Genomic DNA, 13,104 nt, shown 5'->3' on the forward strand with positions numbered 1-13,104 from the left:
TCTTTATCCATTCATCTACTGATGGACACTTAGGTTGCTTCCATATCTTGGCTATTGTAAAAAGTGCTGCAATATACATAGGGATGCATATGTCTTTTGAATCTGAGAAGTTGTATTCTTTGGGTAGATTCCAAAGAGTGGGATTCCGGGGTCAAATGGTATTTCTATTTTTAGTTTTTTGAGGAACCTCCATACTGCTCTCCACAATGGTCGCACTAGTTTACATTCCCACCAGCAGTGTAGGAGGGTTCCCCTTTCTCCACATCCTCGCCAGCATTTGTTGTTCTTAGTCTTTTTGATGCTGTCCATCCTTACTGGTATGAGGTGATATCTCATTGTGGTTTTAATTTGCATTTCCCTGATGATTAGTGATGTGGAGCATCTTTTCATGTGTCTGTTGGCCATCTGAATTTCTTCTTCGGAGAACTGTCTCTTCATATCCTCTGCCCATTTGTTAATTGGGTTACTTGCTTTTTGGGTGTTGAGGCGTGTAAGTTCTTTATATATTTTGGATGTTAACCCCTTGTCAGATACGTCATTTACAAATATATTCTCCCATACTGTAGGATGCCTTTTTGTTCTGTTGATGGTGTCCTTTGCCATACAAAAACTTTTTAGTTTGATGTAGTCCCATGAGTTCATTTTTGCTTTTGTTTCCCTTGCTCGAGGAGATGCGTTCAGGAAGAAGTTGCTCATCATAAGTATCACAATTATTTATTTGAAGTTTTACCTAGCTGATAGGCAAAAAATGGTATCTCATTACAGTTTTCAGTTTTTCACTTCTTTGTATGTCAGTGAGGCTGAGTGCTTACTGGTATATTTATTGACTACTGCAGTTTTGTGACTTTCCTAATACTTTTTTTTGCCTATTTAAAAAAGGGGGAAATTTGTCCTTAGTAGAAAGTGTTCTCTGTGATTAACCTGAGGAGAACCAGATCAGACTGAGATGCTCTGGATCTCGCTCACACCAGGTGCAGACTGTGCCTCTTTGCTGCAGTTTCTCAGAAGTCCCTGCAAACAGAGCATGTGCACACCTCATACTAGGATTGTCTAGGGGATGTGCATGGTCTCAGTAAGTAGGTAGGAGAAGGACGAGGAGGAAGAAGGGAGGGGAGGAAAGGAAGGGGAGAGCCAGGCCAGGTATGCAGGACTCCGGTCTACTACATCCAGACCCCGCTGTGAATAGACAGGCTGAGGAGGGATGGACTTCCGGGCACCTTTTTTGTTCTGCTTCCCACATCCACATCCAACCAGTTCCTGCTTCCAGCTGACCACTGCCTTTCACCTGGTTTTCCTGCCTCCAGCTCTGCCCTCCCCACCAGCAGGCCACCAGTGATCTTTCTAAAGGATGAATCTGATTCTCCAGGCTTTTTCTCAACTCTCCTCCCCACACCCACCACCATGCACCCTCTGAGGCTTCATATTGCTCTCAGGATTAGGTAAAAATTCCTTTGAAGTTTCTCGTGCTGGCCCCTTAGTAGTCACTGCAGTGTGAGGGTCTCTTCAGAAGTGACGCTGGGTTCCCATGGAGACTCCATGGGCTGAGCACTGCACAGCAAGCTCCTCTCAGGTCTGGCCATGGGACCCTCTGCCACCTGCAGTCTGGCATGAGGAGTGTGGGCAGTGGCTCCCCAGAAGGGGCAAGAAAGACTCATTCCTCTCTCATTCTCTTTTCCCCAATCCCTGAACTCAGTTTTGCCATAGGATGAGAAGCCCTGGACCAGTCACCCTGGGGAATTTCCCAGTGACAGCAGCTAAGATGGCACTCCAAGGATGGGGATAGAATCCAGCCTGTGGCCAAGGCTGGCTCACACATGACTGCCAGGGTAAAAGACAAGCTTACCATGACCCCCAGTGCCTACCTCTGATCCCCAGTCTTCCTATTTTCCACCTTCTCACTCAACACCCACCACACTGAACTTTTTTCCTTATGTTCCTTCAACATATGGAGCTCTTTCCATTCAAGAAACTTTGCACTTGTTACTCCTCCACTCTGAAATGTTCCTTCTCCAGTGTTCTGTGGCTGTTGCCATCATTGAAACCTCAGCTTGCATCTCAGTTCCCCAGAGAATACTTGCTTGACCACACTACACAGCCCCCAATCCTATCACCCTACTTTATTTTCTTCATAGCTTGTTACCATCAAAACTTACACTACTATTTATTTTATTGTTTATATGCTCATTGTTTCTCTTACTCCAGTAGAAATAAGACCCACCAGGAGGTAGTTTGTATCTCATTCAACTGGAGCCTTGAACAATGCCTAGCACATACATTTATGTACTGTGATTCATGTCCCCACAGCAATGAGTCTATCAGTGGGAGATATATATTAAAAAACTAATTATACAAATACTTAACTATAAGTAGAGTCAAATGCTTGAGGCAGAGATGCTGGACCCTCTCTCATTGCTCTGTCCACTTCTGGCTCCAAGGACTGTTCCCTTACCCCGAGGGCAATTTCTGCAGCAAAACCCTGGCTTCCCCTAGAAATTGTTTAGAGCTCAAAGGATTCACCCAGGAATCAGGCCCCAGAAACAGGACAAGGTTTGTACCTCCAGGCCCAGTTTTCTAAGGTCTTAGGATCTAGCTAGGCTTGTGGCTGCAGCTGCTGTGTTCATGTCCCCTCCAAGCCAGAACAGGCTACAACATTGATGGCTAACTTGTGCAGGCAGTCTTCCCTTCCAGTCTCTGCTTGGATCTTTGGCAAGCCCTAGTTTGGGGTCTGGTCTCCTAATGCCTTTAACAAGCCCCACTCCATCCCCCATGCTCAAACAGCCCTCCATGTTTGCAGGCTGGTTTGCAGAGGCTGAAGATGGGAGCTGCTTCCCCTGTCCTTTCTGTCCTTCCTCAGGATCTCCTGTTCTAGAAGTCTTTTTCTCCAGGGAGATCAGCAAGTTTCTTCCCTTGAGGGATACTTCTTCCAGCTGCTCCCTCTTTGGGTTGTGTCCTTGGGCCTCTTTGTAACACACACTAGAGCAGTAAGCTCCTGGACTAGTGAAGTTCCAGAAAGCTGAGCTCCAGGAAAAAGCTCCTTGAGGCCCTGGCCCACAGAAACTTCCCTCAGAGGAGGTGCAAGTGAGGGCCCTGACCTCACTTCATCTTGGCAGCCACCCTAGGAAGCTTCCCCTTATCTAGTGCATCTCTTCATCTCCAAAGCTTACCACAGTGCCTGGCACATACTCAGCATTTAATAAGCAGGGACAACTGATACCACTAATTCATTTAATAAAAAAATTAAATGTTTCTCGCACTGTGCTAATGTTTTACATGGATTATCGATACTTCATTTAAGCAGGTACCATCACAATTTTCATTTTATGGGTTCAGAGAAATTAAGCGACTTCCAAGGTCACAAAGCTCTGCATTCTCTTTTAATTGCCCGAAATTCAACGGAGCAATGGTGAGGGAAAATGATGCCAGAAAGCAGGCAGCACATGAACATCTGCGGGCTCGTGGGAGCCAAGGACGGTGACAAGCTCCAGGCGGCCAGTAGCTTTCACACTGGGTTGCCAGCCGGTTCCATTTCCGCTAAGCACGGGCCGGAAGTATTCCTGTCGGCCGAGTTTTAATGAGCACGACCGGAAGTTTCTGTCCGCGGCCCTTCAGAAATAGGGGATCGCTGCGGCGGTGGCCGGGGATCCCAGCTGCGGAGGCGCTGGGGCTTAGGAGGCATTGGGCCTGTTAAGGGAGACCCAAGCGGCGGGACGCAGGCGGAGCCCCGACCTGATCTGGGCCACCCTCCTCCTCGCGGCCCGCCTCTTCACCCCACCCCAACTTGGGGCTGAAGTGGTTCCTTCCCCTGAAGCGAGCCCGGTCCCTTCTCAGGCACTGACCCTTGACCTCAGGGCGCTCCCCCATCTCCCAGGCGTGATGGCTACGGGCGCGGATGTGCGGGACATTCTAGAACTCGGAGGTCCAGAGGGGGATGCAGCCTCTGGGACCATCAGCAAGAAGGACATTATCAATCCGGACAAGGTATGAGAGGTGCTTGAGCGCCTTAGGTAGCAGGACTGAATTGGTGGGGAGGAGTGACAGCGGAAGAGAAGGGGGGAGGTGATAGGGTGCTGCACTTTTCGTGAGATGGGCGGTAAAAGGTGTGAATAACGGGAGAGTATACGTGTCACCTTGATGAGATGGGGCGCAGGAGGTGAGACGCCGTGGGAAGTGGTGGGGACCAAGGGGGTGTGACACTTGTAAAAGATGAGAGGACCAAGAGAGTGTGACATGTGCAGGATATTGGGTGGGGCTACCAAGTCGGTGTGACATTCTGAGAGATAGTGGAAAAGTATCTTCTACTCCTACAGGTTGGGGCTTTACCCAGGTGAAGTGGGGCGGTGAAGGGGAATGACCTGCTCAGTCTGGGGGTGCTCCTATGAGTGGGTTTCTGTACCTTCATAGTGTGTATGTGTGTTTGTACCTGTAGGTGCTGGTTCAGGGATGGAGCTGGGCTAGAGAATTTTCAGGGAAGGCAGTCTAGGCTGTGGTTCCTTTCCTGTGGTTTCCCTCCTCAGAAAAAGTCCAAGAAGTCCTCTGAGACACTGACCTTCAAGAGGCCTGAGGGCATGCACCGGGAGGTCTATGCACTGCTCTACTCTGACAAGAAGCAAGTATAAGAATCACAAGCCCCCCAGGCTCTTGTCTCTGATCCACCTGCATGGTCCTTAACTCTTAGTTTTCTCTGCCAATTCTTTCCCTGACTCCGTCCCCAGCCAGGGCTCCTGCTTGCTTGTAGGGTGCAGGAGGAACTTAGATCTCTTGTTCCAGGAGATGACTTCCTTGTTGTAGCGTTGATCAGCTACCTGGGCCCAAAGGCTCTATCCACACCTTTTGAGTCTTAACCTCTCACCTCCTTAAACCCTGCTGCCAGGGATGCACCCCCACTGCTACCCAGTGACACTGGTCAAGGCTACCGTACAGTGAAGGCCAAGTTGGGCTCCAAGAAGGTGCGGCCCTGGAAGTGGATGCCATTCACCAACCCAGCCCGCAAGGATGGTGCTATGTTCTTCCACTGGCGACGAGCAGCTGAGGAGGGCAAGGACTACCCCTTCGCTAGGTTCAATAAGGTAAGCCACCATCATTTGGATGTAAGTCAAGGTGGCTTACCCATTCTGAGCTACTTGTGTGAACTCTCCAGTCTCCTAGGGTTGGGTCCAGGGACACGCTCAGGCCTTTGTCACAACCATGGTTCCCCACTCAGTCCTCATGGCCAATACCTGCAGGGTGGGATTCTTGTGGCTCTTTAAAATTTGCAAATGTGCCCTAGTGCTCTACTCTTTTCTCTTTATACTTTCTCCCTAGAGTGTCTCATTTACCCTATGGCCTCAGTTACCTTCTGTGTGCCAGTGACCCTAACTTAATATCTCCAAGCCAGAGCAACAGTTCCCACATGTCTAGTCATTTACTGCACATCTTTCCCCAAAGGCCCTGTAGGTACTTCAGAGCAAGTAGCTACTCTTGAGCAGAACTCATAATTTTCCCTCTATTCCCCACCCACAAACCTGTTCCCATATCAGTGAATGACACCACTCTCCACCCAGCTGCTGAAACCAGACACTTGGGAATCATCCTTGACTTAGTTTCTCCTTAGCTGTCACATTATTTCAATCAACAGTGGGACAAAGAAGGTAGGAGATGACAGATACCAAATATGTAAGCAAATGAACTGGATTCTTTCAGATAAGAGCCATCACTAAAATGGAACAAAGATACAAATGGGATATGAAATGCGATAAAAAGTGAACTTGTAGGTTCACTAATTTAGATAAGGTGGTCAGGGAGGGACTCTCTGAGAAGGTAGTATTTGAGCTAGATTTCAGTGATGCATCTAATCACTGAATCCTGTTGATTTTGTTTCTGTAATAAATCATGTCTGCCTGTGTTCATCCTCTATGCTAATGCCCTAGTTGAAGATGAATTATCTCTGGTCTCTGTTACTGTGGTTCAGATGGAGCAGGGCCTTACTCAGACTTAGCCAGTGAGAGGCAGAGCTGGGCTGAGCTCGCTTTTCCTAGGCCATTGTTGAAGCCACTATGCAGTATGGCCTCACAGTCCTTGCAGCCTGGAGCAGCCTAGACTTCAAGCGAGAAAGCACTGGAGGGCTGAACCCAGGACTCCAAGTCCAAACTTTCCCCTCAGCACAGGATATCCAGCACCACCCACCTGGACACCGTCCACTGGATGGCTCCCAGGCACCCCAGACTCAGCTGTCCAGGTGTGACCCATTGTTCTCCTCTGTGCGCCAAACCTAGTTTTCCTCCATCCCACCACCATCCTTAGGCTCCTCTGGTCCAGTGGAGGGAGAGGCAGGTGAGAAGGGACAACCAAGAGATGAGGTGCTTGAGGCAGTGGGAGGGAAGGTTGGAGGAGGCAGTTTGAGGTGCAGACAAAAAAGTTTATTTTGTGTTTAGTAAATTCTGCTCCATGCTCAGTCCAGCCCTAGGCACCGAGGACACAAAAATGAATCAGACATTATCTGCCCTCAAGAAACTCTCCATATTGTTGGGAAGAAGCATATGGGGAGTGTGGGCAGTGGGTCACATTCATTCAACAGATATTTATCATGGGCGCAATTAGTTTGGTGGATACATGCTATACTGGGAGGACCTAAAGACCATGGAAGCTTCTTCCTGAAGTTAGAGCTTGAGCTGAGTCTTGAAGGATGTTACTAGGCACTATCAGGAAAGGTGTGTGGTGACTTTTTCAGGCAGAGGGGGCAGCAGGGGCAAAGGCATAGAGTAAAAAAGCCAGCTATATGTATGGGATGCTGAAGGCATTCCCCTGTGGATGAAGCATAAAGCCAGGTAGGACACGGTGGGAGATGAGGCCTGAGAGGTCAGCAGGACTTGGCGACCAAGCTCAGGAATTTGGGCTTTGTCCTGATGTCTTTGGGTAGCCACTGGCAGGTTTTAAGTAGAATAGTGTCAGGATCAGATTTGAGTTTTAGAAAGATCATGGTGACTACAGGTGGAGAATGAAGTCAGAGTAAAGTGAATCAATGATCTTCCCTCCATACTGCTTATTCCTGGGGTCCCACTCTTAGTCTGTGGTTCCTCAGCCATACTCTGGCTCAAGCCAGAAACGCAGGAGTCACCTGTCTGTCTGCCCTCATCCCACTTGTCCAGTTGCCAAGTCGTGTGGTTTTGCTCTAACACCTCTCAAGTGTGTGCCCCTTTCTCTCCCTCTCGTGGTGCTGCTGCAGTTTAGGCCTCTTCACTTCTCGCCTGGATTATTTCTAAAACCTGCCTGTAAGTGTCTCCCGGCCTCTTATTTCACCCTGTCTGTCCTCACTGCTTCCAGGAGGGTCTTTGCAAGAGAGAATCATGACTATTCCACTCTTCTTTAAAACTAACCTTGCTAATCTGGATGCATTCCAGACTCCTTCGCAGGGCACACAAAGCCTGCAGCAGTTGACTTCTGCTGACCCACCAACCTCTTTCCATGCCTCTTCCTCACATGTCTTGCCCCTCACCAGTTTCCCTAACGTAACCCTAACTGCCACACCCACACACACTCTTTCTTCCTCTGTGTTGCTCCCTCTGCCTAGGATTCTCTCCACCATCTTTGCTCCCCAGTTCACTTCTACTCAACCTTAAGACTGAACCAGGCCTCATTTACCTCTTCTCTGATCAACTTGTCCCTAGGCTAGATCAGGTGTTACTCATTATACCATAGGCATACCTTTGTTACCAAACTTGCCACACAGCACTCATTTTTTCAGCTGGACTGTGAGCTCTGAGAAAGTAAGTTTCCTGTCTGTCTTATTCAACACTGTGTTCCCAGCATGGGTCTAGTACACCCATGATAAATATCTGTTGAATGAATGAATGTCTCCCTTGCTTGACTGTGAGCTCTTTTAGAGCAGGACTGGTTACACAGTTCCTGAGTAATTTTTTTTTTAATTAAATGGAATTGAAATCCATAGGAAGGGTTTTTAACCAAGCCTGGGACACCAGAAAGACTTCCCAGAGGTGATGATCTGTGAAAGAGATCAAAAGGATGAGAAGTTATCCAGGTAGAAGGAGTGTGTAAGTGGGAAAGCATTTCAGGCAACAGCAGCAAAGGCTGAAGGGCAAAGCCTAGTATGTTCCAGAAACTGCTAGTCATTTGACTGGAACTCAGGGTCCATGAGGGACAATGGCTACAGAGAGGGGCCAGGTCATTCACCCATGTGTTCATTGGCTGATTCAGTAAATATTCATTGGTACCTATTGCCTGGCCCTGTGTGCCCTGTGAACCCTGAAGTGTGTGCCAGACAGTGAAATGAACCAGACAACCCTTGCTCTTGAGTTTGTGAATTATCTAGAAGGCACTTTTATTTTAGAGTAGTGGGGATCCTTTGAAGGGTTTGATAAGGGATATTTGGGTGACATGGTCAGATATTCCAGAACAGTGCTTCTCAAATTATCCATGGTGAAGGACATTATTTTTAAAAATTTCCAATCCATCAGAGACTGATACATTACAAGAAAAGACAAAATGCAAGTCCGTGTTTCTTCATTATCAGATTTAGCAGCATACGATTGCTGTAAAATTATTGAATTTCCAAATTCCCACTATCAATTTCCATACTTACCATAGACTGGTGATACCAGTTTGCAAAACAGCACCGGTCTGCAGGCAGTCCTTTAAGTAGTACTGTTCAGAGAGATCACAACTTGGCTGCATATGGAGAAGCTTGGAGGACGATTGAATGGAGGCAGAGAGACCAGTTGGGAGGCTGTTTCCCTGACTCAGGCAAGCAGTAGTGGTGGTCTGAACGGGGATGTGACAGTGGACATAGAGATTCCAGAGGTAAAAGCCACAGACTTGGGGAAGGGGAGGGGTCAAGGTAAAGGTAGGAACTAAAGATGCCTCTCCAATTTCTGACTTGGGCACTTGGGTGGTGGTGACGTGGACTGAGATCTGGACTGAAGGAGATACAGGTTTGAAGGAGAGTAATGAAGTCAGACCTGAAATATTGTTTTTTAAAAACAAATTTTATTGAGGGATAATTGACATACAACACTGTTAGTTTCAGGTGTACATGAAAACAGTTTGTTATTTGTATATTTTGCAAAATGACCACCACAGTAAGTCTAGTTACATGTGTCACCTGAACATACTGAGTTTGAGTTGTATGTAGGACCTCCAGCAGATGTCCACGAGGCAGCTGTGAAGAAGGGTCTTGAGAGCAGGGTCAGAGCCAACGTGGTCTTTGATGGAGAAGAGAAGCTTCCTTTGTTCCATCTAGCATTGACCCCTTCCTGGGGTGTCTGACAGACCCAGCTGGTGGTGGCACTGTACGTCATTGGCCTGGGGGACAAGGTGTGGCAGAGGGGGACAGGGGCATGGACAGGCGTGCATGTTGCCAGTAGGATTCTTGCCTCTTTTCTATAGAGCTGTGACTTTGGTCAGCTCTGCAGGAGCTACAGGTCTCACTGTCACCACTGGGTGGCAGGAGTGGTTCAGGCAAGTGTTCATGGACTGGGGGTTCCTGGGTCTTTCTCTGGTATTTAGCCGTCTGCCCTTCTCCAAGGTTGACCGTTGGACTCCACAGCAGTGCTTACACATGGGGCCCTCACTTGAACCAGCCCTTGAAGATCAGTATTTGATGTGGGCAGGAACCAAGGCTCTGGAAGTGAAGGAATGGTGAAGTTGCTCCTGGAGTGAATCCAGAAGCAGGTGGAAATCCTAGAGTCAGTCAGCGCCTCTGGTCAAAGACAGTTTCTTTACTCACTTTGGAAAGATTTCCAGCTGCCCTGTGTTCGGCCCCAAGCAGTGAATTTGCTTTTGTCCAGCCCAGGGGGTGGCAGTAAAGAGGAGGGGCTATGGTCACATGGGGGGCTGCAGCCCACTGGACACAACGTGATGTGGGCATGCCCCCACTCTGTCCCTCTGTGCCAACAGACTGTGCAGGTGCCTGTGTATTCAGAGCAGGAGTACCAGCTCTATCTTCATGATGATGCTTGGACTAAGGCAGAAACTGACCACCTCTTTGACCTCAGCCGCCGCTTTGACCTACGTTTTGTAGTTATCCATGACCGGTACGACCACCAGCAATTCAAGGTGAGTTGGTGTCGTGCATTTGCATGTGTGCACAACCTCTGGGCCTGGCAGGCCCACTGCCTGCAGGTGATCCCTTCCACATGCCCTTGAGCATTCATCCTCCCTTCCCCCACATCTTTATCCTCAGAAGCGTTCTGTGGAGGACTTGAAGGAGCGGTACTACCACATCTGTGCCAAGCTTGCCAATGTGCGGGCTGTGCCAGGCACAGACCTCAAAATACCAGTGTTTGATGCTGGGCACGAGCGACGGCGGAAGGAACAGCTGGAGCGTCTGTACAACCGGACTCCAGAGCAGGTCAGTCCCCAGCCCATAAACCCCTCAGTGCCTTGGAATTCCTTGCTCACTGCTTCAGTTCTCCATGCCCTCCAGGTCCCCCTGCCCCCCAGTGGTACCTGGGCCCCTCCCCTGCCTGTCCCGGTCAGCGCTGCTTCTCTCTGGCCACCTGCCTGCTCTTCACCGCCCTCATGGTCCCGTCCTTCTCAGATTCCCTCAGACAGCCCAGCGCCCTGTCTGCCCTCACTCTCCCACGTTTCCCATACTTCTCAGCCTCTGACCTTCCCAGGTGGCGGAGGAGGAGTACCTGCTACAGGAGCTGCGCAAGATCGAGGCCCGGAAGAAGGAGCGGGAGAAGCGCAGTCAGGACCTGCAGAAGCTGATAACTGCGGCCGACACCACTGCAGAGCAGCGGCGCACGGAACGCAAGGCCCCCAAGAAGAAGCTACCCCAGAAAAAGGAGGCAGAGAAGCCGGTATGCAGACCAAGTCAGCCCAGCCTGGCGCTGGGGGGCGTCGTCTGGCATTGGGGACCTCTAGGGGAGAGCTCTGAGTTAGCGGGGTACCCTGTGAACCTTGGTTTCCATAAGGCCTTCTTCCCCAGGCTGTTCCTGAGACTGCAGGCATCAAGTTTCCGGACTTCAAGTCTGCAGGTGTCACACTGAGGAGCCAGAGGGTGAGTCACCTCCCTCTGTGTGTTTGGGCCCTGGGCTCCTTGCAGCCCGAAAACTGCAGGCTGTGTGGCTGGGGCAGTAGGTATGCTGCAGAGGGTGGCGGCTTCAGTTGGCTCTTGGGGATGTAGCCAGGGTGAGGTCACAGCTTTTATCTCCCCTTGCTGACTGTTGCCTTTTCTGACCCAGAGCTGCCTCTGGGGTTCTCTCCCCTCCCCCGCTGCCTTTACTCCCCTTGTCCTAAGCCACTTGTTGGTGAGAGGGCTTAATAACCCGGGTCATTGCAGATGAAGCTGCCTAGCTCTGTGGGACAGAAGAAGATCAAGGCCTTGGAACAGATGCTGCTGGAACTTGGTGTGGGTGAGTGTGGGAGCTGGGCCCCACAGGATGTGGCCTCCCCACCCCCACCAGGCCATGGACGGAGACTGGGCAGGGGAGGGGCTATTCCTACTGCTGACCTTGGCCACAGCCCAGCTCTGCCCGTGTGCCCACCCACCTGCCTGCAGAGCTGAGCCCGACACCCACAGAGGAGCTGGTGCACATGTTCAATGAGCTGCGGAGTGACCTGGTGCTGCTCTATGAGCTCAAGCAGGCCTGCGCCAACTGCGAGTATGAGCTGCAGATGCTGCGGCACCGACACGAGGCGCTGGCCCGGGCTGGTGGGCTGGGGGGCCCCAGCGTGCCAGCCTCGGGCCCAGCCCCGGCCTCTGCTGAACCAGCGGGATCGGAACCTGGTCTCGGCCCTGACCCCACCAAGGACACCATCATCGATGTGGTGGGCGCACCCCTCACGCCCAACTCGGTAAGAGCCTGGGCAGGCTGGAAGCACCAGCAGCCCTGTGTGTGAGCACGTGCACACTCAGGCTTTGCTCCCTCTTGTGTCTATCTCAGGAACCGGCACTCAGAGGGGTTCTGAGACTGAGGGTAGGAGTGGGTGGCTGGTGGGCATTGCCTTCTCCGAGAATGTTGAGGCACACGTGCCATGAGCTCAAGCCTGAATCAGGCCTTGGGGGCCATTGACCTCAGCACCTTCTGTGTCTCCTCAGAGGAAGCGACGGGAATCAGCCTCCAGCTCCTCTTCTGTGAAGAAAGCCAAGAAGCCGTGAGAGGCCACATGGGGTGGGGATGCTGCTGCTGTGTGAATAGAGCTGCTGAGTTGGACTGGGCTGCTTCCTTTTCCTTCCCCACTCCGATGCTACTGGATGGGAGCATGGGGGGTGTCACCACATCCACCACATGGGGGCAGTGGTGGGGCTTCCTGCATTGAGGCCCTTAGCAGCCCTCTAACCACTGCGTTTTGCCCAAATACCTGTACATGGGAACACCTGTGGTTCTGCACTCAGGATGGTTCACACAAAGTGGCCTCAGCTATTCAGTCTGGTGCTCAGATAGTCCCCATGGTGCTGTGCATATTCAGTGAGGGTCCCACAGGGGCTCCACTGACTGCCAGCTGCATTAGTGGCCCGAGCAGAGTGGCCTGGAACATCCTGACAGTGTCAGACACACTACCACCTGCTCCACACACACGCCCCGGGCCTCATTTCCCCGACTTTATTCAGTGGCACGTTCACAGCGGGGATGGGGGTAGACACAAGGTGGGGCCTGATCTGTCCTGGAGCCCTGTGGGCACCACACACCATGCACTACGGATGGGAAGGGACACAGGGAGGCTTGGTGGCCCCAGCAGAAGCCTGTGTACCGGGGAGGAGGCAGTGAGTGCCTGGGTCCCCCTAGCCCAGGCCCACAATGGGAGGGGCTAATACTGGGCTGAGGTTGAGGGGTCGGGGTGGAGGGCACAAAGTGTCTACTCCAGAGGGGCCAAGTAGCCAAGCCCTTACCCAGGGCAGAAGCCCACAGGACAGGCTGGGGGACACTCTGGACATAGAGCTGTGCCACTGTCCTTTTTCCCCTCTGGTGAGGGCGTGGAGGGTTCTGGGCTGGGCCAAGCAGCTACTCTGTCCTGCCCCATCCCATCCTCGGCCAATCAGAATGGCTTCGATGTCTGCTTGAAGATGAAGCCTCGATATGCGAGTGTCTTCATGATGTTGGCAATGTTCTTGCAGTCATCTAAAAAGAGTAAGAGAAGACATTAAAATCAGCCCCTGCTCCTTCC

The 13,104-nt window shown here is 51.1% G+C and overlaps 2 protein-coding genes across 13 annotated transcripts in view; one reads left to right on the forward strand and one right to left on the reverse strand.

Moving 5' to 3' along the window:
* The first annotated feature begins 3,576 nt into the window (after positions 1–3,576).
* On the forward strand, positions 3,577–12,152 carry DMAP1 (DNA methyltransferase 1 associated protein 1). 2 transcript variants are annotated; one of them, XM_036892812.2, is made up of 10 exons: positions 3,577–3,978; positions 4,427–4,606; positions 4,871–5,066; positions 9,889–10,047; positions 10,175–10,342; positions 10,611–10,796; positions 10,925–10,996; positions 11,279–11,351; positions 11,498–11,793; positions 12,038–12,152. In XM_036892812.2, the coding sequence occupies exons 1-10, from the start codon at positions 3,929–3,931 to the stop codon at positions 12,095–12,097; spliced, it is 1,440 nt and encodes a 479-aa protein (XP_036748707.2). In that variant the 5' UTR covers positions 3,577–3,928; the 3' UTR covers positions 12,098–12,152. The 2 variants fall into 2 exon arrangements, with proteins under 2 accessions (XP_036748707.2, XP_036748708.2); XM_036892813.2 differs by having other exon boundaries at positions 3,578–3,978; positions 4,515–4,606.
* A 375-nt stretch (positions 12,153–12,527) lies between these two features.
* Positions 12,528–13,104, reverse strand: part of ERI3 (ERI1 exoribonuclease family member 3) — a 128,523-nt gene continuing 127,946 nt past the window's right edge. For all 11 annotated transcript variants that reach the window (XM_036892831.2, XM_036892826.2, XM_036892819.2 and 8 more), the window contains one exon: positions 12,528–13,058. In XM_036892831.2, the coding sequence (XP_036748726.1) occupies positions 12,976–13,058 (83 nt within the window). In that variant the 3' untranslated portion in view covers positions 12,528–12,975. The remainder of the gene's footprint in view (positions 13,059–13,104) is intronic.

The sequence above is a fragment of the Manis pentadactyla genome, chromosome 4 (genome assembly GCF_030020395.1).
Source record: "Manis pentadactyla isolate mManPen7 chromosome 4, mManPen7.hap1, whole genome shotgun sequence".
Taxonomy (NCBI): domain Eukaryota; kingdom Metazoa; phylum Chordata; class Mammalia; order Pholidota; family Manidae; genus Manis; species Manis pentadactyla.